Raw genomic sequence first — 27,968 nt, 5'->3', positions numbered from 1 at the left:
ATCTTCCCAAATCACCAACATTCCACTTGTGTAGCCAGTTGGGGAGGACTTGCAGGTAAGCAATAGAGGAAAAATCGATAATGGCGATTTGTTTGTACAACGGTTTAATAAACTGTTATAGAACATGTTTGTTGCTTGGAGAGTCCACTTTGTCGTTACCCAGAATCAGGGACCTCATCCCGCAAGTCAAAATGAAGCATTTTTTGTATGAACGCTTGCATGAAAAAGTGTGTCGATTCTCCTAGTCGATGGCTTCGCGGTATCCGACCCTGACATTGTCACGGACGAACTAGGTAAATACTTTGCTGGTCTTTCCGCTATCAACGAGTACGACGAAGATTTTGAACGCCATGCACAGCCCCACTCTAACTCTACCGCCAATTTCAAAGTACCACCGAACCTTAGCAGCACTCCTGGGAGGAACTCCGCTTTGCGTTAAGCTGAAGCACTAGCAAATCCGCCGGATCCGACGAGGTTGGCTACCCCCTGCTCGTTACAGGTAAGGTGAAATTGTTAGAGTTATACAATCAGCTCTTGCCGAATGAGGTATACCCTGACAAGTGGAAGGAGAATCTTGTTGTGCCCATCCCGAAAACAAACGAAGCATCCAGCGAGGTAACCAAATACTGTCAAATCGCACTCACCTGCTTCATGGAAAAGATGATGAGAAAGGACGATCAGTTCTTCGAAAATTGTTGCCTTCTCGACATCCGACAACATGCGGTTCGGCAGAAGTATGGCACTTCCACATACTTTACGACACTTGGAGGCATCCTGCAGGAAGCCAAGAGCAACAACAGCCACATAGAGATGGTCTCTCTAGATATCTCAAAGGCTTTCAGCAGGACATGTACGCCGCTTGTTCTCAAGCAACTTGTAGGTTTGGAATTTAATGGATCGATAGTTCACTTCATCAAAAACTTTCTTACCGATCATGTTTTCCGAGTCACGATTGTCGACACGCTGTCAGATGGTCTTGTATGGCTGGTTTTCAGCTATCAACGTCGAAGAGCGTCAGGTGCCACGTCTGCTCTTCTCTACATCGAGTAACCGGATCACCGATATATATATATATATATAAATGCCGTTAAGTGCAGCTTCTGTAGCAAGCTAAATCCTGGTATAGACAATTTCCAGGCAGCACCGATCCAACAACTGAAACATTAGGTTTAAAGTTGCAAGTGCAAATCATCGACAGTCGCCTGCTCTAAGGTCTTGAGCTCACCTGTTCAACCGCCAATAAGCTGATTAAAACCCTCGCTCCGACCTTCAACAGCTATATCCGCTCCGCATTGTATCCAGCTTTCTCCCATCGACGCCCGCCGATGCAGTCTGCATCGAAGTGGGAATACTTCCTTTCCGGCAGTGTTCCTTCCATTCATTTCGGCTAAAAAAATGTTTTATTAAATTATGGAATAATAAGATATTATGATAATAATTGGTTTGCGTAAGCAACAAGACAAGATTGTAAAGTTTGTGTTTGACACATAAAACTTGCAAATTTAGCTTTGACAGAGTCACAATGAGTGGTTTTCTGATCGCCTTTTCGCGAAGAGTAAAGAGCGAAGAGTGGGTGAGATAAATGACAAAATCGCTTATTGCGACTCTCATGTAGCAAAATTGGCAGGTATTATGTGTCAAACACAAACTTTACAATATTTTCTTGTTGCTTACGCAAACCAATTATTATCATAATATCTTATTATTCCATAATTTAATAAAACATTTTTTTGCCGAAATGAATGGAAGGAACCCTGCTTTCCGGTTTCACACATATGCATCTGTTGTCAACAAGGCCGCTGCTTTTTCCGAAAAAAAAACCCCGATGCTCCCCCAGTGAATAAGAGTCATTGGCTCGAAATAGAAGTTGGCTAATTCCCCGAATCAAAATCGACAACCGGATAAAGGACAACTTTAAAGCAGGAGATAGATCCAAGGCATTGAGAAAGTTGTTCATAGAACTAACTGCAGAAATATATGTACCCCAACTACACTCACCGGTACACTGACGGGTCACTGTCCCAAGCGGGTGTAGGCATAGGTGTTTCCGGTCCAGGTGAAGCATTTAATAGCAGTATAGCATCGCAATGTCCGGTTTTCTCAGCCAAAGTCGCAGCCCTCCAAATTGCGGCAACTCCGTCCGGTCATCCAGTGCTGGCACACACGGATTCTCACAGCGCTATTCAGGCTCTCCAGTCTGAGGCCCAGCGCCTGCCAGCACTGTATACAACTGGATTCCCGGCCATTGCGGAGTGCCCTGCAACGAGGAAGCGGACAGTCTAGCCGGGGCAGGACCCTTGGGCCCCCGATATTCTATCAAAGTCCCGCTTCAAGACGTCAAATGTTGGATAGCCAGCTGAATTAGCAAAGCCTGGAAGATCAAATGGTCGCAGTCTTGTTCCCAAACCATTCGTAAAATCGAGGGAACCACTGCCAAATGGGAAGATTTATCCTGTCATCGTGACCAGAAAGTTGCATTGCGACAGAGGACGGGGCACACCAAGGTGTCCCACAACTACGAAGGAACCCCCTTCCGCAGGGAGTGTGACATCTGCGGGGTTCTCCTTTCCGTTGAACTCTTCCTTTGCGTGTGTTCACAATACGACAACCTTCGACCACTATCGGCCCAGAATCCGTGATACTCTCGATGACGAACCATTTACCCTGGCTGCAGAGATGGTTTTCCTCAGGGACGCCGGGCTCAACCACCAAATCTAATGTACAGAAATCTAGTGTATTATTTCTTTCGGCTGTCGAGACATCTCTGCTGGGTGGAGGCTCTCTTCTCCTCCTCTCTTTGTTCAGAGTTGTGTTTTTAAACGTAGACTAGTTCCACTTGTAACTTTTTAAATAGTATCTTCTGCAACTTCTCCATTTGAAATGGAAGTTAATCAGCTATATCGGCAACTCGAAATCAATTGCATTTTGTAGTGTGTATATTTAATTTAAAGTAAAATCTGACTCAGATCTGGCAAAATCAGATTAAAGCTGAAAGACTGAGGAATCGTTTGAATACATTCAGCGAAGTTTTTTTATGGGAAAATACAGTGAAATTAATATTTAAAGTTTGGTTGCCGAACACAGTGATTGACATTTACCCTACGTTATGCAACCTCAGTTGATGTGTTTCATGAAAGACGAAACTATCAAAGTCAACCGTTCTTTCACTCGTCCACTTCACTGAAGCTTGAAAGAAACGTGAATGAAGCGACGGGAGAAAGAGAAATAAACAATTGAAAATTTGTTTGTAGACGCCGACTGAGGTGCTAGAATGATGCAACGCTGGTATATTTTGAAACATTACTACGCTTTTACTCAACATTTTAATTAAAAAAAAAAGTTTATAGAAATGTGAATTAAAAATGTTATCCTGTAAAAATAAACTTCAATTGACCTTACTAAAATATACTTCAATTTTCAAATGACTTCATACGTCTTCACAAAATATGAAACGTCTTTAAATGTCATCGAAAACAAAATGTCTTCAAATGTCAAATATCTTTAAAATGAAGTTATGTCTTCAAATTTAACATCCCTGTTCAACAGACAAAGAAAGTTAGCAGTCTATTCGTCGCATCGATTTTGCCGATTGAAGCTGCTATTGTGAAGCCGTGCTCGGAATAGAGCAATGAGAAGGGGTATACATTTAGGTGATAGTGTAGGAGCAATTATAGATAAAGCACTTAAATTAGATCGTATTCCAAACAGGAAATACAACGAGCGCTTCATCGGCTTCATTAAACGAATAGTCTCCAGTGAGCCTATGCTGTTCGTGAAAATAATTTTATGATCAGAGGAAAGTAAAACAATTCACTCTAACGCATATGATATAGCTGCTAGCTCCGCAACGTGAAGGGATTGTGATGTTTATAGGAGGCGCTATGAACATCCAAATCTACTGAACGCTTTTGTTGTTGACCTATCTGAGTAAAAAATCTTCGCTTAATTAACGTAGCGATATTTGATTGCGAAAATTGATTGTATTTCCTCTTTGACGGTCAGATCAAAATAAACAGAGGACCTTTACTGCCGTTTATCGCAAGTCGGTCCCATTTGCATTTTTGTCAAAACCGAGTTATTCAGTGGAAATGGTAACTAATCCCCTAAATTTTCATAATACTGGATGAACACAGCCACTTTGTTCTGAGAAACTTTGGAAAAACAGCCAAACTGGTTGTCCCATCACATAAGTAGCAATGGTACAAAGCAAACTTAAAACGCGCTTTTCTCGGCATGCTGATTTGTGCTATGCAACAAGCGTGCCATGAGCGGCAGTGTAGAAGTCGTGGAAGCAAGAACAATTGAAGTTGATCGAAGACGGCCCAACCTCCAGCGTCATGCACTCGTAGTACAGACTCATGAATGGTTTTTGAGGATTTTGGTCGAGCAACTTCTCAAACTTGTCTATCACCAATGGGTTCATAACTTCGCAACGGATGAGAAACCAGATCGACAGTTCAACAAAACGATATGTTTAAGGGAGCATGCCCATATTTTGACCATGAAATTGCAACTTTACCAGCATAGTGTCTTCTATGAAGAAGTTGCTGATAATAAGGTCTTTATTTGGATGAAGGTTACAATAGGTTGGTCCTTAAAATAACAAAAATAACGTTTTAAACTTTTATAATTTTTATTTGATCACGATAAACCATTATACTAAACTGTAGATTACGTAATTTAAAGATTCTTCGCTATATTAAATACAGTGGCAAAACTTATTATTATTTTTTTATAGCTTTTTTATGATTCAATCCCGGAGATCAACCAGTGTTTGGCTGAAAGTCTCCTTAATTAAACTAACTATGATTCAATACATATAATAATAAATTGAATAAATGATATTCGAAACGTTCTTCCTGAAAAATAGAGGACATTTTTTTTCAGTTTATAAGTAACCTACGTTTTTGTGAATTTGAGTGAATGAAACTCAGATTTGAGTTGGTGCTTAGCACAATTGCGAAAAAGATACAAACATACTCATCTTCTTCTTCTTCTCCGCATTTCAAGCTTATTGCATATCGCATATTAGCTTATTGCGTGCTCTCAACTTAGTGTTCTAGATGCACTTCCACAGTTATTAATTGAGAGCTTTCGATGCCTGTACCATTTTTGCATTGGTATAATTGTATGGCAAGTCCAATCATACTTCTATGCCCAGGGAAGTCGAGAAATTTTCCAATCCGAAAAATTCCTAGATCGGACCGGGAATCGGACCCAGCCACCTCCAGCATGGCCTTGCTTTGTAGCTGTGCCTTTACCGACTGAGCTAAGGGAGGCCCCATACTCAATGCGTGAGAAAAATAACACTTTCCGAACACGACCAACTGGTAATACTAGACTCAACCGACTTGATAAAACTCTATATAGTGAAATAAATGATTCGGTTATGATTGCTTGAACTAAATTTAACGTCAGTGACGTAAGCATATGTCGGTTTCAGAGCTCCGAAATGTACATGATGTTATGTGTAGTGAAGGCACTTTCAAAGACCTTTTTTTAAGTTCTTCTGCTGAAACTGAAACTGAACTTAAATATACGATAATCACTTTTGACACAAATTTACATTATGTCAAAAAAGTCCCATTATGCTTCATTTCAGTGATCATTTGACCAATAAGCTATTCTGGAACGATAAAATTTTTATTATCTCAAATATTAACTCAAATCTATCACTCTGGGTCATTTGTGGCTTATCCAAAGATGAGATGTGAACTCGTGACATTGGCGTGAGAGGATAGTGGATATTAATCACTAAGCCTGGGATGTCCCCTAAAATATGACTCTTCAGAATGATCAAACCAATGTTCAAATGCAATCTTGAACCATATTGTCAGGTTCAAGCGCTAAAGGGATCTGTCAGAAGATAATTAAAATACATGTCCGGTAGCGATAGCGTTAGCATTGTTATGGTATACTTCGTAGATTGGATACTAGCGTCACTTACGACTCTTTTGAAATTCTCAGATAGACTACTTACAGGAATAATGTTAAGGAGTAAACATTTATTCCTATCTAAACAAAAATACCATAAGCATGACTCTCGCTATTCCCGGCCACGACCATGTTTACCATAACTAGGGATAGGGTATGAAGTGTTGATATAGTACTTACTTAACGAGAGGCCACCGACTTAGCGACATCCTCATAAGTGCTACGGAGTTGGAGGGTTGGGTAGGGTATTCGGTTAGGATTCACCTCAAGTTAGCGATGCAACCAAAGGTATGTATTGTTTAGTTGTTGCTCATTTAATCTCTCGAAAGCCGACTATCGAAAGAAAATATTCATTTTGTTTAGTGATCATGGATTTTAAAAGTCATGACGGAGAGTTTGGGATTAAACCCATTATTTTCTGCTCAGTAAGAAAAAATGATCCTTCCAGAACCATAACGCTCCGGACAAAACACCACTACGTTTTCGCGAACGAACGACTGAAATACGCGATAATGCAAATAGTTCCCGAGGTTGATGGTTAATATCAAATATACAAATGACGATGGCGATTTATTGTGCTGTCGATGATTTTCTGCTCAGTAAGTAAAACGATCCCTCGAGGGTCAGCAAGCATCTTACAATCCACAACGCTTCGCGTCAAACTACGATTAAGTTCTCTTTAGGTATGTAACGATCGATTAAGACAAGCGAAATTCATGTACCTTCTGTGGTCAATGGCTTAATTAAAATAAACGAATAGTACTGCCAATGACGACCATGGTAATAGCGAATTTGGAGCTTACACTTAGCCAAGGATAAAAACAGCTTAGCACCTCTACTGGATTCTCATGTGCATCTATCAGTGTCCGAATAATCGGTTACATCCTGGTTTTTCAAATCTTATGAATAAATGCATCCACATCCCGGATGTTGGACAGCTTGATTCACTTCATCATGATGAGCTTCAGTTTGCCTATCAGCTTCTTCCACTTTTCGTCCTTCAGACACATACTCTTCAGAACACTGCTCCCAACACCGTGAAAAATCTTAATTTTCTTCTATTTTTTCACAGATAGTATCTTCCGGAAACCAAATTTGAATCCAGATCTTTTCACACAATCAATTTGAAATTTTTAATCTTTCAAAGAAAAATCAAACCACGTTATTTGAATCGCACGAGCTACTTCCTGCAATCATTACTTTCATGTTATGTCTGAAATTACTCAAATAGGTCGAGGGGGGAGGAGAGGGGGCCATAAAATAAATAACAAGAGGCGAAAACAAAATAATTGTTTTATTAAATAAATAATAAAAAATACGTAGATTACGGGGGGTAGGGAGGCGACATAAAATAAAAAAAAAATTGCATCAGTCTAATCACGATAAAAATTGCCAATTCCTTGAGCTCAAATATTAATTTCATTACATTTTTAGCTGCACCTCATGATCGACCTAATATCACCACTTGTGTCAACCCCCATCATCCATTTGTCCAATTACGACGACCAGCGACGACTTACTCGCGTAATCTTGATACTGTTGGAGAAATCCCCGAGAGCAGTAAAGACGGATTTCTATTATGCAAATCAACAGCTTTCTTTACTATGGGTTTATGTAAATGGAAATTTCTTTTTGTTCGTATGTTTGTTTCTGCGTCCTGCTTTCATTCCTTTTCTATATCGTCCGTGCTTTCTCTTCCGGTGTAAGCCTTTTTTTCAAGTCCCGTCACGAACGACGAGGATGTGGACGCCCATACTTGGATATAAGCTCTGAATCAATTTGCTTATGTTTTTGTTCTACCGCTGTGAATAAAAATGGCAGCACCATTTCTAGAGGATTATAGAACTTTCAATAACAATTTGCTTAGAACAATTTTTCATCAACTGTATATTAAGAAAAATTCAACCAATGTTTTCCTCTTCTCTGTTTTTTCTCTCTTTTCTCTTTTATATCTCTCCTCTACGGCTTTGCCATCTTTCCGTGGTGAACGCGAACGCTCAACCACGAATTTGCACCTTATTGAATATAAATAAAAATGAAATCATTGCTCTGAACTCTGAAACTGAACCAAACCCAATCTCACTGACTGCCGACACGAATTGTCCCCGCGCTCACAAGGGTGTGCTACTCTGCCCACAGACTCTGTCGCAAAGTAGGAGAACTCGTCTGAGGAGGGCCTTCACCGAGGCTACGACTGAGACCGTCAATTACGCTAGAACGGTATTTAAAGCTCATAATACTTATCAGCAACCAAATCTCTACATAGACACTATCTTTAGTTGATCTTTCTCCTTTGACCACTAGTGCTAGTCTATCCTATACCTATCTCTATACTCATTACCTATTTTTGACAATAGTGTAGCTTGAAGGTTGATCGAAAATTACCTCTTACATATTATCATACTTTAGGCAAGTTGATGATCGATCGTAGCTCGGTAGTAGTGTTGTAGTTGATCCGATTTCCAGTAGTGTTGATTGTATTCAAAGTCGGCCAGTAGTTCGTATACAAATACAATTTGAAACGAAGGCGATATGTTTCACCCCACCTAGAAAAAAAACCAAATCACTTGTGAATTCTGTGTCCTGTTCCGTTTACGATATCATGGTCTGTTATTTTCAATGGTTGACCTTAGATTGTTTGTAGATTCTCCCCCGCTTCCGCTGGTCAACCATGATTGCCTGAAACGTTTTCCGTCCCATTCATTGGTCCTATCTGGGTGCACACATATTCAAGACATGTATACATACACAAATGCATTTGTAGCACACTTTGTCTCGTGTAGTTGCATCAGCCGCCGTGAATATCACACATTTTGCTAATTGTAAATAGTGTAAATATCAATGTGACATCAATGAACTGAAGATTTTATTTCATCATAAATGACAATCGAATATAGGAACCGTCTGTAGATATCACATAAACGTCAGCTAGGTAAGTCAATCGAATGTTTTGTGCAATTTAAATTTTGAAGATTCCTGCAACAAAACGAGTGAAAGAATATAACAGTTCATAATTGTTAAATTACGCCGCTGTAGAAAACGAAATATTATACATACACAAATGTCTATGCAAAACGCAGAATTGAACGAAGTGATATATTTGAGTATTAATGGAAACGGTTTGTTAATAAATCTATCATGATTGGCTAGGTTAAGATAATTGAAATTTCCGATTATGATCTGAGAGTAAATAACGTATCCGTTAATTTTTTTTTTCATAGAATTTACTATTTTAAATTCATTGAGCAGATGAGCAGAGTTAGTATATGGCACTTGAAAAGCAGAATTTGGATCAATAATCCGTTATTAAATTGATTTACAGGCTTTCGGTACTCCTAGGCGTGAAAAATCATTAAGAATCATTCAGTTGCAAACACGCAGCCCCGGAAAATCTATTACACCAGGAAGTATAATTTGCACCCTCACAAGTCACGAAAAGAATTCAATCTTTATACCACCATCGAAGACGCGTTGCGTGCAATAATACCATAATGTTTGCAAATTATAGCAATACATAAGCAAAGCACTTAATCACGTTTCTTATACCGGTTTCTGACAAACTTGTCAACCGAGCATAAAAATATAATATTCACAACTTGGATAGTCACGAACCAGGCGATAGTTAATCGGAATCGGTTTATTTGCCACCTCACATCAAGAAACCGTGCTAGCAATCTTTCTAAAGGAAAATACTTAATAGACCGAAAGGGAGCACCAATTTAAATATTAATAAGAATCTGTCTATCCATGCGGTCGTGTAACTTGGTTGCACATGCACAGTGTAGATAAAGCTCCCTAATGAAACCACGAGCGTATCAATCTTAGTGCAGCACAAAGTTTTCATCTGCATACAAAGCTGTAGCAACCACATTGTGGGTAATTCATTTGCACGACCACAAGTGGAAGATAAAAAAGACAGTTTCTAATTCATCACTTATGCAGGGTGGTTTTCATGAAAATCCTTCAACGTGACTATGGGGCAAATGCAGAACGAGTGTTTCTATCGGGCCAGAAGAATAGAGTAGAAAAGTTTTCGCGTCAATTAACCGATCGAAGAGGAGAATTGACGAAGGATTTTTCAGCATTTTGGTTTGTTTTTCGTGAGGGAATTAGAGCTAAACTTGGCACGCCAACCACATCTTTTCGTTGCAGCTACTGGATGAGCATACAAAATAGATGATGTTGAAAACTTAAAAACAGGGACAAACCAGTGCAGCTTCGAGTAAACTACATATTGAAATAGTTGTACGTGGTTTGAAAGTTCTGTTGATTGGTTTTTGAGCATCATTTCATTGAACTGGGGCTCAAAGTGAAGTAAGATTTTTAAATATATTATGAAAGCATGATGCTAGAGAATTTGGTAACGGTCCAATGTCACAGAAAGATGAACCATTTTCAAAGAAATTTATATTAAAGGAAATGGTTTCCTATATTTGTGTTCAAAATTCGTCATTTTACTGCCTCTACTTTATTTTAGTTAAGTCTGCAAATCAAATTGTTGTTATTATTATTATTATCATGATTATTATAATTTCTTTTTATTTTAATTAATATTATTATTAATATTATTATTAATATTATTATTAATATTTTTATTAATATTAATATTATTATTATAATTATTATTATTATTAATATTATTAATATTATGTTTTGTATTGTCATAGTCGCTTTAACACTTTTTTGGTCATTCGTGCTTCGTCCGGGGATGAAAAAAAAAACCCGTGACCATTTGCGTTAGAGACATGGATGCTAACCACTGCACCGGGTCCGTCCCCCAAAATGGTAACTTGTTTTAACAGTTCGTGTGTATGTAATAAATAACATACCAGCAAGGCACTGGTTGTAGTAAACCAAAAGCGTTAAGCTAAACTTTTTGAGCCTGAAACCAAAAAACACGTTCTTCACTATTTATGCAACATCTTCGGCCATTTTAAACAGATGGTTTTGTCTTGTTGGGAAGGGTTTTAGTTTTATTATGCTATAGTTTAATTCATCATGGCTTGGTGGTTCATTCCATAAAATCCGTTATTTATTTTAATTTTGTGGATCGGTTAATTGATTTCTCCTATCGTATTTTTTGCAATCGCCATCTTATAAAAAAAATCATAATTACAGTTTTGCTAAACTATCGAACAAATAAGCGTCTCCGGAAGATTTATAAACAAATATACAGGCTGATCAACTGGTGCATATCAAATTAGAAAGAAACAAAATGAAATGAAACCATTAGAAAAACAGGACCCAATCCGTTAACAAACAGAATCGCTTATATTTATGCATAGACACGATCCATTCAACAACACGTCATGAGCCCATTGAAATCTGTCTGATGATTAGGTGACCAATCGGTCAAAATCAATCGATAACATAATTATCGTGGTTATTATCCATGACCTTGCCGCACAGGTTACAAATGGTGATGGAGTATTTTTTTTTCTGCTTCTTGTGGAGCAATTTTCCATACCGTTTAGCTAACGGGCGTCGTTTGTGTGCATTTGTTGGTATTGTTTGATTAGTGTAATTTTTCATCCATCCAGCAAAGTATGATTGTTATCGATAATGGATGATGCCAATGCTGAATTTTGGTTTTATTGTGTGTATTTTTAGCTATTTGAAAGAACGTTTCCTAATGTCCAATTAGTCGAATAATCATGATCAGTTAAGGTGAAGGTTCATGGAATACTTCCACTTTGCGTTTTCACCGGCACTGATCTCGCCATCCGGAAGTCATACAAAAGTAAAAATTAAATGAGATGCTTGCAGACATGTAGAGTAATTATGACCGCCAGATGTGCGTCCGTGAAATTTCGAAGTGGTAAAACTAATTGTATGGGGAATAAATTCCGTCAATAGTGTCCTTAAATTTTACACGCAGCAGAAAAGGATACATCAGTCAGCTCTGCTCGATCGATCGATTCGATTTTTCCGCTCTAACGAGGAGAAAAATTACTCGTAGCTATGAGCCATTAACATGTTATGGGTCATCCATTAAGTACGTCACACTCTAAAAGGGGAGGCGGGTTTATAAATGTGTGACAACACGGACATAGGAAAAACGTGATGAAAGACAGAAGAAAACCCCGCCTTTCCTTTTTCCTTTCCCTAAATTTCACGTGACGTACTTAATGCAGGCTCCCTTAGTGAGTATACATTGACGCAAGCATGTGTAAATTAGGCAGATCATTCTGTCAGTCAATGAACCTTGATGGCAAGTGAGATCTTCATCACTGTCGAAAGCAAAGCATTCTAACTATTTTATTAATTAGCCGGTATTGTCACGATGATATGGAAGAAATTTTAGCTTGTCAACGTTGGTGGGCGTAAAGAGAGAAGATTAATGCTCATTATTCAGGGAAATTAGTCAGTCTAGGAAAATGATTAAATCATAACAATGAACGCAAATGAGCCGCAATTCCATAGATTCACGTTTACCCTTCAATATTATGGTAATTTTCGCCTTCAGACTAGTGCAGAATAAGGTTCACAACACCTTCTCCCGTTCACCACAGAGGGGTTCATCACATTTGTAGCACATTCATATCGACGTATATTGCGTACTTGTTCTTGCTTTGCTTACGAGAGCTCTTTTTTCCGACACAGTTTCGTATCCATAATTCAGCTCAACTTAATAAATAACATAATGTTTACAACGGGTGGTTTATTGGTGTTTGCCTCTCATGTTGTCGGATTTCACCCCTTCCTTCTTCACATTTGGGAGGTTTGGGTTCACACACAAACATACACACATCTTGCGGTGGGAAAATAGGTGTTCAGATGAGAAGCAGAAATGTGTACCAATGTTTCGAATGCCATTGAAAGGATTTGGTTGAGTCCAACCGTTGATGGGCGTCAATTGTAAGGGAAAACTCCTGCTGTATTGATTGTTTTGTCATCCTTAAACTTATGTTGATACAGAAAGGTTTCATAAATTGAGTTGATTAAATTTTTCAAATAATCGTATGCATCGAATTGTTAATGTGTAGAACAAAGTTGCAAGTGCTTAAAAAATGCACATGTTTGTAGAAGAAAGCAAATCGTTCTCATTTCGTTTTAAGGATTTTTTTTTCGATTTTGTAATATTGTCACACTCTCTTGCAGATTAGCAGGTACTAGCAGCTAATCTCAACGTCATTTTGTTCAGCAATTTATACTCTACTGTTACATATATAATTCATAAGGGGGTCCTAGTGAGTCTTCAAATAAAGTACCTCAAAGTTCTGTTACGTTTTTCTGTTTTCATTACCATTTTATCAAGTAGTGGTTGGGTCAACTGTACAGGGTTCCCCATTGCATTTTCAATACGTATTGAATTTCCCATCAAATGTGCAAAATTTGAACGAATTTCGTTATAATCTCGATAAATTTTTTTATGGGAAAATGTACGGGACACGGAACGATCGTATTCGTTAGCGCACTCCAAATTGTTACGCGCAAGCCCCTCGTATGCAAGTGAGCCACTGCAGATGACCACGGTGACGTGTAGATGACAGACTGATGATTAGGTGATAAGATAATAGAAGTTTACATTTTGTGAAGAGTGAATGATATCCCACGATTAGTTCTTTGTAAGGTTTTTCACTATTTATATTTTGCTTAAAATTAACTAAATTATTTGAATTGCAGTATTTATACCTAAGCCTGCATCTAAAAATAATATTTTTTCGCTTCAAATTTAGCGGAGACTAAAATGTAAGTGGATTTGAATTAAAACTATTGTTCTTAAAACTAACCTAATAAAAATTGCAGCTTGATCAACAACTACTACAAACACAATAAAAAAGTTTTGTTACAAGACTCCGAACTAAAGCGAACACCAAATATTGTCCAAAATTCTCCAAATCTCGATGGAAAAATGTATTGGTATTGAAAAAACTATAAAGTACATTTTTTTTTGAAAACATTCATGTACATTACATTGATGCAAAATTTGAAATTTTCGCTCATCAGTGTTGCAAATTGGGTCCTGATTAGTCTCCCAAAATTTGAACTCATTTAGTAAGAAACTGACTTGGCACATTTCATTTAAAGTTTATATGGAAATTACTATGCAAAACTCAATTTTTTTGCTCATAATTACGAATCAATTTCATATTCCACTGCTTTAAAAAATGGTAGCTGGGTTTGTTGAAAATTTTCGCAGGTATAACTTTGTTCAAGATCACTTTCCGATAAAAAGTAAGGAACAAAAGCTCCACTCCACATCGTGCTCTCTTGCCATGCGGATCTATTTGCTTTTTGCTGCAGGAAGTGTTACTACTACCTAAAGCTACAACAAATTAAACCAGCACATTTCAGTGCTCAATATACCTGTAACTTTCTACCTTGTTTGACTCTTATTCCTCTTCGATCCTTGTTTTGACTCTACCAGAGATAATCCTTCTTGGATATCGATTTGGAAGATTCCTCTTGGCTCCTTCAGATTCTTATAGTAATCTGCATGGAAGTCGATTTGGATAAAAAAAAAATACTGCCGCCATGGCGCCTAAGCGCAAAAGAAAAGGGCAATCTCTTGATCCCCCTTCTGATGCAATTAATTTGAGCAATCAATTTGATTTGCTCACAGATGATGAGAATGATCCATCATCCAGGAAAAATTCTAGAAAACTTTCCCGGCTTAATGCCAAGCAGGAAAAGATTCCCCTATTATGATAACCACATTCGATTTCCATGCTCTTTGCATGGAACTTTTGAACTTCGTGACAGTTAAGTTTTCACTACAAATTGGACGTGGGGGTAAATGCTGTGTATTGGCTGAAACCTTGGACGGATTCAAATGTCTTCTCAAGTATCTTACTGAGAAGCAGCATAATTTTGACGTAGAACTACGTCTTGGTCGACTATACTGGGGTGCAAATCAAAAAATATGTGTGGTGAAGGAGTGTTAGGTTTTGAACGCTTGTAACTTTGTCATTTATAGATGAAATTAAAATCCAAATACGCCAATCGATAGGATATTACATTACAAACCTGTTGAAATAAATATTTTTACAATTTTTTCTGCAATTAAGCTATTGAAAATGTACAAATGATAATTTTATCACTGTTTTCAACAAATAAGTCTTTTTCCCAAACCCAGTCATCATAAACGAATACCACTTGGTTGCACATCATTCTTCTTAAACATGAAAAGATATAAATCAGCGCTGCTCTCCTGCCTTTGCTCATTCCCGCTTCGGGCGGCGTGGCACTTGGTCCTGCAGCAAGCAGGACTAAGTCAGCGGCTAAAGGTGGATCACGGCGTGTCCACCAAAATGAGGAATGAGACTTGAAAAAACGTGCATGTAAAACCCCCTCCCCCTTAAAAATAACCCAAGACATGGACTTTGACGATCATTTTTTTTTCGGGAAATAAATTTTAAGCAAACCCTAATAATGTATGAACAATTAATTTTTTACATGCGCAGCCAACATTTTCAATAATACATACACTCGATGAATTACCAATAACTGACTGTGAAACATATCTGGTACCTCTGTATATGCAATTATATTACAACGTCACTCACTCGCACTTGAGTTACGGTTAAGTTTGTTTACTAGCTGTTTCAATTTTATTGCTTTTCTCGTGTATATTTTGTGACTTTTTTCTTGTGTTAACGTTTGCTGGCTTGAGTTCTCCATAAACATCAAGAGCAACGTGAAGTTCAGTGCAAACACTAGTTGTCCCGTGTGAATTCGTGTGGTTTTGTTTCACGCTGTTGTGATCCAAAATTTATTGACGTAACTCATCGACCACCCACGTCACTGATTTTGCCGCTTTAGTCGACATTGGTTGTGGCGCCTGTTCTCCTGCAACCAGCGTTCGAATTATCTTTCATCGAAGGACAGCGAAGAGTACATCATTAGGCGCATTCAGACGTGATCAACATCGAGATGGAGAAAAACTGCTCGAAATGTGACTCTGCCATCGTTGGCATTGAGCAGGTTGCTTGTCGCGGATTTTGCGGTGGATCGTTCCACATGGGCTGCGCCGGAGTGTCTCGTGCGCTATTGGGATACTTCACCACACACCGAAGCAACCTTTATTGGATGTGCGACAAATGCGTGGAATTATTCGAAAATTCTCACCTTCGATCTATTGCAATCAAACCCATCGATACTGCTCCGCTCGTGTCTCTCACTCAGGCCATCAGTGAGTTGCGCACCGAAATCAAGCAGTTGGCGTCTAATTCTACCAGTACCGCTTCGCCGCCTGCGCCTAGGCCGATTCCGCAAGTTGAGAAGCCTCGCATCGTTGACAACTGTTTGTCTGGATCCAAAGCATCGTGCCAGGATGTCGTATGCGTCCCAACGTACTCGGAGCCGAAGAAATTCTGGCTTTACCTGTCACGAATCAGGCCTGACGTGGCAAACGAGTCAGTTCTGGGGATGGTGAAGGCAAACCTGAATCTCAGTGAAAATCCTGACATAGTCAAACTAGTGCCCAAAGGAAAAGACGTATCGAACCTAACGTTTATTTCCTTCAAAATTGGTTTGGACCCTGGATTGAAATCCCAAGCGCTGGACCCTTCAACGTGGCCGGAAGGTATCATGTTTCGAGAGTTCAACGGTTCCCAAAAATTTCGAAAGCCCGTCAACCCGTCTCCTACTGGCTGATCCCGGGATGCAACGTCGATAGCCTAATGGAAGCCCCCAAGCCACCTGAAACAGTCGTGCCCATTCCTGCATCCTGCCAACCGAGTCCCATTCCTGCATCCCGTATCAACTTAGTATCCTGCCATCAGAGTCTCGGTCCCGTTGTCGGGAGTGGAGAGGGGGTCTTCCAAACAGTGAACACCGGCAAGTACTCAAGCTTAACAACCTGCTCGCTCCCTGATGATCATTCACTTTCTAGTGCACCCGATTACCAGCGTTGCGTGACCTCGTTCGACGACTGTGGGGGCAGTAGTGGAACCCCATCAAGACATCGATTTCTGTCGGTTTATTACCAAAACGTCAGAGGTCTACGAACGAAAACATCTGACTTGAAGTTAGGATTATCCAGCTGCGATTACGATGTGGTCGTTCTCACCGAAACGTGGCTCCGGCCCGATATAATCGATGCGGAGCTAACATCGGATTACTCGCTGTTTCGATGTGATCGTAGTGAATCAACAAGCAACTTGTCGAGAGGCGGGGGTGTGCTCGTTGCAGTAAAATTGAGTCTGCACTGTACCGAGGTATCATCTTTAACCGACTGTAGACAGCTTGAGCAAGTCGCTGTGTGCGTGAAACTACCAAACCGGTCTCTGCACATTTTCGGTATTTACCTTCGTCCGAATTCTGATCCTGCGTTATATTCCACCCACTCTTCCGCTGTTCAGTATGTTGCTGATCGATCGGCGGCCAGCGACATAGTCTTACTTCTTGGGGATTACAATCTCCCTCAGCTGCAATGGACCTTCGATGAAGATGTCAATGGATACCTGCCTGCGAATGCCTCCAGCGAACAAGAACTCGTACTAACCGAATCCATTTCTACATGTGGTTTGGTTCAACTAAACTCAATCTCAAACCCGAATGGCAGGCTACTCGATCTGGCTTTTACGAACGCTCCTGACGATTTTGAAATATCGCATCCTGTTTTACCACTCTTGCCTATCGATCCTCACCATCCGCCGTTAGAACTTCAAGTTGATGTACATAGATGTGTGCACGTTCCAGCAAACGCTCAGTCGGACTCTATTGATCTGGATCTTAGGCGCTGCGACTTCGAATCTCTCAATGCAGAATTTTCATCGGTTGACTGGGAGCAGCTTCTTCAGGGGCACTCTGTCGATGATATTGTTCTTCTGTTTTACGACAAGCTTTACGAAATTCTCCACTTGAAGGTCTCTCGACGCCGCCCTGCTATTAGTGGAGCCAACAGGAAGCCCTGGTGGTCCATTGAGTTAAGAAACCTGCGCAACAGACTGCGTAAAGCACGTAAACGATTCTTCGCTAACAAAACCATTGAAAACCGAGAATCGCTTCACCTTGTGGAACTGTCCTACAAAGAGCTCGTAGCATCAAGCTACCATGAATACATGCAGAGGCTGCAATCGAATTTGAAACAAAACCCATCAATGTTCTGGAGGTTCGTGAAGCAACAAAGGGCAAGCAATCGTGTTCCGGACAATGTCAAGTATGGTGACGCTTTGGCCTGCTCTTCTGAAGAGGCAGCTAATCTTTTTTCGACCTTCTTTCAAAGTGTGTTTAATGCGGAGTCGCCCCAACCTCACCCGGGTTGTTTTCAAAATGTGCCATCCCATGATATCCACCTTCCTTTTTTCAATTTTTCTCGTGAGGAAGTGTTGAGAGCGTTAGCCAAACTAGATGCGTCGAAAGGAGCCGGAGTCGACGGTTTAACTCCAACACTGCTGAAGAATTGCGCCGAGTCTATAGTTAAACCTTTGACGATACTGTTCAATCGATCGTTAAATGAAAAAAAATTCCCAGGTTTATGGAAAACTGCCAAAATGATTCCCATCCACAAATCGGGTGGCGTGCGGCACGTTGAAAATTACCGCGGGATCTCGATTCTCTGTTGCCTGGGAAAGCTCTTTGAATCCTTGGTCCACGAGGTCTTACTGTCTGCAGCAAAACCGATAATTTCGGAATACCAGCATGGATTCGTTCCCCATCGCTCTGCAACAACCAACTTATTATGCTACACCAACGTTTTGTTTCGTGAGATTGAAAGCCGGAATCAAGTGGACTCTGTATACATTGATTTTTCGAAAGCATTTGATACTGTTCCGCATAGCTATGCCGTGGAAAAGCTGAGACATATGGGTTTTCCCGATTGGATAGCCGACTGGCTAATGTCTTACCTGACTGGTAGGAAAGCATTCGTCCAGGTGAACTCAGCACGATCCAGGACCTTCTACATTCCATCTGGAGTTCCACAAGGGAGTGTGTTAGGTCCATTGATCTTTGTGCTCTTCATCAATGACTTGTGCCTGCAAATATCTTCTGGAAAGTTGTTTTTTGCCGACGACCTCAAAATCTTCAGAGTCATCAAGTCTGTTTTGGACTGTGTTGCTCTGCAGATTGACATCGATGCCCTTTCACGATGGTGCAAGGAAAATGGAATGTGCGTGAACATCAATAAGTGCAAGGTGATCACTTTTAGCCGTTGTTGGATTCCCATCAATCATCTTTACAATATTGACACTGCTCCGCTGGAACGTGTGCAGTCTATCCGTGATTTAGGAGTTATCATGGATTGTAAGCTTCGATTCAACGAACATATATCCACCGTTACTGCCAAAGCCTTCTCCGTTCTTGGGTTCATTCGCCGCAATGCATCTCAATTCACCGACGTGCACACATTAAAAGCCTTGTTCTGTGCTTTAGTGCGAAGTATCCTGGAATATGCTGCTCCCATTTGGGCACCGTACCATACATCTCAGGTGATCCGCATCGAACGTGTGCAGAAATCATTCATTCGCTTTGCTCTTCGGCACCTACCGTGGAATGATCCTGTCCATCTACCTGCATATCCAGAACGATGTCAACTAATTGATCTGGAACTGCTATCGGCAAGACGGCTGAAATTGCAGCGGCTGGTTATATTCGATATCGTCCAGAATAACGTCGACTGTTCGGATCTTCTCCTGCAAGTATCACTGAACGTTCCACAGCGTCAGCTGCGGTACTCAGCACTTATCGCAGTTCCCGCACATAGAACATGTTATGGTCATAACAACCCGCTCAGTTTTTGCCTCAGAGCTTTCAACAATGTTAGTGATTTGTTTGATTTTAATGTGTCCAAAAATTGTTTTAAAAATAGGATTAAAAACATAGCATAAGTTAAACTAGTCTGTACGACACTGTCGAAGACGAAGAACAAATAAACAAATATTAATATCCAAAGTCCATCCTTTTTTACATATTCTGCACAAAAGAAACTTCCGCCCCATTCATAAAAAAAAACTATCAGGTTCGGTTGCACATCGTTCTGCTTTAACCGCAGGGACGAATGACCGTTTACGGTTAAAGTCCCGTGAAAACAAAGACACACGCGCTGCTGTCGTACTTTTGGCATGTCATGTGTACTTCTGTTTATGTGTGGTCAAATGAAAATCATGTGGAATTTCACATTAATATATTTCTCAAGAAAAATGTTTAAATTGTTTTGAGTGAACCATAACCGAAACATTGAAATACATGAAAATTTCAAGATAAAGTATAATAGTCAAAAATGCATGAAAAACATCAATTTTGTGTAGTTCTACGTCATACTGCGATCGTGTCTAGGACACAACCCTTTAATTTTTTTTACTTACGACACCAAAACAGAACGTGTGTTCAAGGTTGTCATGAAAGGACTGTCCAGTGGTGAATCTCTGGATCAGATCAAATATGAGCTGGCAAAATTACTTGGAGTTGTGCCACTTCAAGTTATCAAAATGAAAATGAAATCCCGTCCTGGCGATTCACGCAACGGGATTACTAATGATTTTTATTTATTTACTAGACTTCAAGTCTAGTGAACTAAACAACCTTAATGCATTGGAGCAGCCATGCCTGCTAAATGCATGAATTGTGGTGATTCCTCTCACACAAAGGACGACTTTCCTGTGAAGGAAGACCCTAAGAAATTTAAATGTTCAAATTGTGGTGAAAACCACAATTCCAATTTTTCGGAATGTAAGACTCGCAAAGCGATCTTACAATCTTGTTCTAAGCGCCATGTAGGAAACGCTCCACGTTCCCGACTAGGTACGCATTCATCTGCTGTAAACAACGGTCACCGAGGAACAAATTCTACATTCGTACCCATAGGTACACATACAACAACCCCTGCTTCAATTTTTTTATTTATAACTACTCCCCTCGCTGCTAACTGCAACGGGTAGAAATCAAAATACTAGCCAACGTAATTCTAACGGAAATTTTGAAATTTTTTACTTAGAAAGCATTACTGCTCCTAAAATGGATTTTTTACCGAAATCATTAATTGAAATGATTACTGATATGCTTAAATCTAACTCCATGTTTGATGCTATTCAAACTGGAGTAAAATTTGAGAACAATATTGTTATGAGTTTAAAATTCAGTAATGGATTTTAAATCATTAAATATTTTAATTTGGAATGCCCGATCTCTTAAAGATAATAACGACGAGCTATTTACCTTTTTGAGAGTTCATAACGTGCATATTGCCGTTATAACTGAAACGTTCCTTAAGGGGAAGTTAACCGGCCCGAAAATAAGAAAATATTTTCTGTACGTTTTTATTTTTCTAAAAATACTGGGAAAACTTTTAAAAAATCCAAGTAAATCCGTTTCTTCCTCAGATTTTTGTCAAAACTAGCATGTATAAAAATTTTTTTCTATCTCATCACGTAAAAAAAATGGATTCTCAGAAAAACCGAAAAGTCGATGTTTTGTGGTTTTTTGAGTTCAACTTTATGCCATAATGACTTTTAAAAAATGTTTTCGCACGTGAATTTTCTTTGACAAATTAGAAAAAAGTGATATTTTTTAGATTTTTGATACCTTTTTTCAATATTTTTAGAAAAATCAAAACGTAATTATTTATTTCGGAGCGGTGAACTTCCCCTTAAACCTGACCATAAGGTTAAGAGGGACGCAAATTATTTCATTTATAGAAATAATCGTCTTGGTGGACCCTGTGGTGGCGTTGCCATCATTGTTCATAGCCGAATGAAACGTGAAATTCTTTCTTCATTTGAAACCAAAGTTTTTGAAACTTTGGAAGTTTCTGTTGAAACAAAATTTGGACAACTTACGTTTATAGCTGCCTATTTGCCATTCCAATGCGTAGGCCAGCAAAAGAATTTTCTCAAGGGTGACCTTCAGAAACTTACCCGTCATAGGTCTAAATTCTTCATTATTGGTGATTTTAATGCAAAACACCGCTCATGGAATAATGCTCAAAGCAATCCCAATGGTAATATTCTGTTTGATGATTGTTCAGCAGGTTATTACACTATTCAATATCCAAACAGCCCAACATGCTTTTCTTCTGCGAGAAATCCCTCAACTATTGATTTGAGTTTAACGAATGCGCGTGCAGAATTTTAAATGCTGGTTCTCTTGTTTGGTAGTCATCTTAAAAACTGAATGCAAAATTACTGAATCAAAAATGGCTTGAGATTTCATGGACAGACACCTTTGAAAACCAACGTTTGTCATTGTTTAAAGTTCACCCTAAACAGAAACACACTAAATTTGGGTTGACTACTATTTGAAAGTTCCACCCTTTACTTGCTTTGATGGTTCACTCTGAAGTTATGTGTTTGATTAACATTAATTTAAGCATGGCATATTTTTCCTTGGATCATAATCGATACATATCCTGAATAAACAATACGGATACAATGAAAAAGTGAGTAACCATTTTTGACGCCCGTTTTATAACTTGAACAGTCCTTACTGCGGTGTTAAAAATAAGATTTGAATAAAAATATGTTATTTGGTAAGAATGCAAAATCCCAAAAGAAAGTTCTAAAGCAACTCTGAATTAGATACATCAGTCAAATTGAATCAAATTCAAGTGGCACTTCTAGATGGATTATTTCTTACTTTTTTTTTAATATAATGAACACAAAAAACATTACTAACAATTTTTGAATCAATTTCAACAATAATTCTTCGATTTAGATTTTATACCAAGAAGTAGCGGAAAAAGGGCGAAGAGCAAGCCAAGCGGCTGGCCCTGTGGAATGAAAAAAAAATTAATGAAAGAAGAATGGAAGTTGCGGACATGGCAGAAAGCGGAAGCAAAGCTCAAGTTGCTTTGAAATGATTAAGAATGTACTCGCCATAGTACTAGTTTACGTACTTAAAACAGTAACGAATTTGTGTTATCAAGTGTGTCTGTTTAGTCGAAGTTAGAAACAAGAAATGGCCAAATTTACTTTTATTTTGACGTCATGCTTCAACTATTTTTTTTTATGAAATATTTTTACATGTATTCTACGAATACGTACACGAATCAAAATTGTACTGGTACCCGTTTAAAAAAAATCCTGGATAAAATAGTGAGATTTCGCGAAAATACAAATAATTAAAGTGGTTGCAGATCAATTAACTCACCCTGTATATTAAAAAAAAAACTATCTCAACTGTTCCTGAATATTACCGTTACTCATGTGCATATAAGTACAAGTCAATTCACGCCCCATTCATTATCACGTCTAGACAGCATGTCATTTTTTACTGGCCGTACCTCGAGGCCACAAAGCGCACATTGAAGAAATGAAAAGAACCCACTTGTTCTGATATTCATAAAATATTTATAGTATCTATAGCCCGACAACGACGGTACGTTGTTTGAGTTTTCACGCATCAGTTGCCTATTACTCTTCGAATATCACTGAGTAGTGGTGTTCTATAATAATCGCTCATTAATACCAAATGCTTCTGATGTACTGATCTGTTGACCTTCCCGCATAGGCCTCCAGCAATGAATAAAAAGACGATGTGATGAAATGTGGTCATATTTTTAGCTCCCCTAAACATGCACTTCCCTGTGCTGTTTGTGCTTCTGCGGCCAATGGAAAACTTGACCTAAGGTTCATCAATTCCATTTTTACCTACATGAACCCGAGAGAAGTGGAAAATGTGTACACTACGTGCCGACATGCAAACAGCCAAGAAACTGCCAAGGGAAAGCTATAAACTGAGGCCGAAACGACGATATGAGAGTGAAAGTGTTAATAGAAACTCCCAATCGTATCACGGCATCGCGGAGCAAGCGCCAAAGTGGATTCAATTTTTAATTATGTTTACTGGCATATGGCACAACTGTTTACGTAGTCGATGATGCGGTGATGATGATGTAGAATTCGACATTCTGATCGTTCATGGTCAGAGCACCACTATTATGGACGGTTAGAACGAATGGTCATATATTACTCAAATATCCACAATGGCATTGACGCAGATGCTCCGTTGATGAACATTGACGAATACTTATGCTGTTAGCACGCAACATCGCTATGTGGCTCATTTAGAATTAACGACATGCTGTTAATGATAAAAGAATGTAATATATAACAATTATCCAAGAAGATTGATTTGAATCATCCAATTAAAAGCAAAGTAATAGCTCAAAGTCATCACTTTTCGAACTCGAAACTATGACAGATAACGTGCATTCCGAGAGACCTACCACCTGTCACGCGAATCGAAAGTAATACACGGCCGATAAGACTAACTCAGAGAGAAAGAGAGAGTCTCTTTTGAGAAATTTCTAATAACGTAGGTCATTTAGCGCTGAATAACCAACGTTTTTAGAAATTTCTCATACAACTTAGTAAAAGTTACTCTCTCTCTGAGTTAGTCTCACCGGCAGTGTACTCCATTTCTCTTTTACCGTCGCTAAATATCCCCGAAACCTACACATACATACACGTTCGAATTAAAATCCGAGTCCGATCTCATTTCTCAAAAGAACGATGAAAAACCGTGCTCACCATTGTTTGTTCTCTCTCATTTAACACCCGATTCTCGTGACTTTCCACCGTCTCCGAGTATCTGTCATTTAACAGTCCTACTATCATATGTCACGTTGCTCCAGTACGAGCAAGTGTGCGCTTCTTCCAATACCAAGGTGAGTTCGTCGGCGAAGACGTACTGTGTCAGTAATGAATGGACGTTTTCTTCTTCGTGGTGGTTGTAAAGGAAAATCTCTACTGATAAGGACATGTAAAGGCATGACATACTTGTATGTATATATTCTACATCATTCGAAGGAAGAGAACAGGAGTGAAATCAATGTTCAAGCAAATGTTAATTTATTAAATCAGGAAGTTGTTTTGGTCAGGCATTATAATTTGGTACATTTGCACCACAGTTTGATATCAATCGATAGTTATTTACACTAATTAACATCCTCAAGATATCAGGATAAGCCAATTTTATTTTATTTTTATTCGACGAACATCACTTTGCTTAAAAACCAAGATATGCAATAGTGACGTTCGTAGAACTAATGATGAATAATGGTACAAACTCAAGTTTTTTTTTTTTTTGCGTCAAGGTTTAGTAAGTTGTTTTTACTATTTGATATATCCTACAAGGAGATATCCATGTTATTGCCTGATTTTTTTTTACAATGCTTGTACAGTAACTGTTTTCAAATAAGAAATACCCCTCAAATATTCTTGCAGATTTGGAAAGTGCACACATAGAAAAAATCATGTAAATTTAGGTGCTCTGAGAGTGACGAATACGAACGTCGATTTTGACATAAATTTGAGGCATAACAGAAGCGAAATATAGCGTAATAAAACGTAGTTTTCTTCGAGCAACGAACTTTTCATTCTCGGAGCACTTAATATTACATGATATGTTTGTTTACGTCTCATCTTTTATGTCAAAGATGGATTGCGTCACGTGTAAAATTAGTTATTTCATATAAGAATTGACCAAGAGTTTATGCTTTGAGTAGCTCGAAATTATTAACGATTGCTTCCCATCCTCATCAGTGCAGCAATTCTCAAAGATCCACCAATTCTAAAAATGTATTCATCACAAAAGAACGGGATATACCACCGCAAGGGTGGCCTTCTTTCAACATACTCCTTTCTTCTAACTGCCTTCAGCTCTTCTGGAAATTATTCTTCCTGGATCTTCCGAATTAAAGTGAACTCCGCTTGACGTAATTCTTCTGAAGCGAGGAATCCAGATGGATGATCCTCTTTCGGGGTACGTACTTTTGAACTTCCTAGTGCATAAAAACCCAGCGTCACTTTAAAAAAGCAGTAACTTTGTAACGAAATATAATAGAGACCTGAAATTTCCTGGGTATCCGAATGTGGCCAGATCCACCTGTTTCCTACATGTCTATTTACTTATGGATGATAAATCATAAATATTTAGCCGTTGAACGGTACCAGTACATAAGGAATTGTACGTGTCCTTTTTGGGGCCCCTCAAAACTGGCTCCGGGTATCCGGATTTATCCAGATTCACCTGTTGGTCTATGGTATGAAGTCTATTTACTTCTGAATGAAAAATCATAAATTTTGAGCCGTCGTCCGGTACCAGTACATGAGGTTTTGGAAGTGTCCTTTTGTGTCCTATCGCAACCGGTTCCAGGTATCCTAAATTACCAAATTGGAGTTATCATGGGCAGGGTGCCATTTTAGGAATCATCATCTTTCATTTGAGGTCAATAGATCAAGAATCGGTTCAAAAATTGATTATTGGGAGCGAGCTGCAGTTTGGGTCTTAATTGACCCACTAATGCACAATGTGTAACTTTTTCGTCATGCATTAGGAAGTTTTATTGCAATCAATCAGTAGGGGAAACGCTCCTATAGTTGCGGTACGTTAGTAGCGTTAGGCTCCTATAGTTGTGTACGGAGTCTCCATACACAACTATAGGAACCTAACGCTTCTAACGTACCGCAACTATAGGAGCGTTTACCCTACCATGTAGCATCATGAGTTAGAAATAAACCATTCGGAATGTGGACCAAGTAGGTGGAGAAGCCTGGACCCACCGAAGAGCGCATGTCGGATCTATCCAAAATGTCGTGTGATCTTGACGTTTTGTAGCTTTTAGAACCTTCTTGTGCTGTTAGCAGTGCTCCACAAAGCTCTAATGGAGAAATTTATTGGCGTTTCAGTGGAGCATTCTTGGATTTGGAAGTGAGCATTCTGATCCTGGCTTCGAACGTATCCACCGTATACTTTCTTCAACGCATCTCAGAAGCTATGAGTCTCGATCTATACGACTTGAGTAATGTTCACATAACGGTTTATCTGAGTATCGTTGAGAATTGGCAGTTGTTTGTGAAATCTTTTCCAAGACTGACCCTGCGTCGAAGATAACGGCTGATCCCAATCCAATATCTTACAGTCTTCATCCTACAACGTCCTTCGGAGCTGGATATAAACCTTAGCAAGTGTGATAATGCCAGCGATGAAACCCAATGGATCGAACAGCGTGACGATTATCAAGAGAATCTGTCGTTTTGCTTCATCGGGATTGATAGAAGAAATTTCAAGTTAGAACCGGAAAACGTCAAGGAGGAAACAAAGTTAGTTCAAAGGCCCTATTCGTATAAGTTTCGAGATTATTCCCTTTGAATATACGAATAGCTAGATCCTCCGTACAAGTGCGTAATTCCGTGCAAGGCGCCTGCTGTTACGAAAGTTGAAGAATGAACTAAAGCTGAAACAGGAGTAGGAGCAGCTATTGCTGCAGGTAATCAAGAAGAAAATGGAATTTGAGCTGAACCTGCAATTCTTTGGCCACCTCCTAGGAATCACAGTAGGGTGCTTCATGTAAAAAAAAACATATTTTCAATCATTAAGGTCACCCTCCAGTTTGATTCATATTCCCCCTCTGTGCCAAAGATGTTAAAGCTGATGAAAATTTAGAGGTCGTGCAAAGGGTTTGAAGATAGTATGGAGATTATGGTGAAACATTATGGGATATTTTTGAATTTCATTACTTTTGGCTCAATTTATCAAAATGCTGTCATATTTTCTATGTGGTTGCTATGAAAACCATTTACTAGTCTATCATAGAACACTATCAATTCACCCTATTTCTTCACATGTTTATCTTTCCATCTTAAATTGATACCGAATTGAGTAAAAGTTTCCAAAAGAAAATATCATCAAATATTTATAAATATTAAAGAACATATTTAAATATTTTTAAAAACTAATACATGTACAAGATAAAGCTATTTGTGCTGCAAATGTTTTGTTTTACGGATTCAAAGTCAAAGTCAAGAAAATGGAAACATCAACAATTGTTTTGATATTTTCATCCAAGATTTCCTGCCTTCTGAGTTTCCACCATCAAATCTGGCAGATGTGCGGGGTGACAGTGGAAGATAAACAGGTTTTTCTGTATGGAGATTTTCGAAAAAACGGTTATATCTCTTCAAACCTTGCTTCTAGCGGTGAGAAGGTTTTTGCATTTTTTTTTGTAATAATAATATGTATAAATAATATATAGGACAAATTGCACCATTATTGATATTTTTAATTTAAAGGTAATTTCACCGTACATTCTCAAGTCAGTTTTCCACGATTGAAATCCACTCGCCCTATGGTTGCGAGTGCTGTCAGAA

At 38.9% G+C, this 27,968-nt stretch overlaps 1 protein-coding gene across 4 annotated transcripts in view; it reads left to right on the top strand.

Annotated features, from left to right (window-relative positions):
* SK (small conductance calcium-activated potassium channel) overlaps positions 1–27,968 on the top strand; it is a 685,909-nt gene that overhangs the window by 218,202 nt on the left and 439,739 nt on the right. The window contains exon 3 of one of the 4 annotated variants that reach the window (XM_065225561.1): positions 8,053–8,154. The exons of 2 other annotated variants lie outside the window; for them this stretch is intronic. In XM_065225561.1, coding sequence (XP_065081633.1) covers positions 8,053–8,154 — 102 coding nt within the window. The remainder of the gene's footprint in view (positions 1–8,052; positions 8,155–27,968) is intronic. One more of the 4 variants, XM_065225559.1, reaches the window with a different exon arrangement.

This window comes from Ochlerotatus camptorhynchus, unplaced genomic scaffold (assembly GCF_037179485.1).
Source record: "Ochlerotatus camptorhynchus isolate MF236.1 unplaced genomic scaffold, CSIRO-AGI_Acam_v1.1 ptg000231l, whole genome shotgun sequence".
Taxonomy (NCBI): Eukaryota; Metazoa; Arthropoda; class Insecta; order Diptera; family Culicidae; genus Ochlerotatus; species Ochlerotatus camptorhynchus.
The sequence above is the reverse complement of the archived record's forward strand: the minus strand, read 5'-3'. Positions and strand labels throughout refer to the sequence as shown.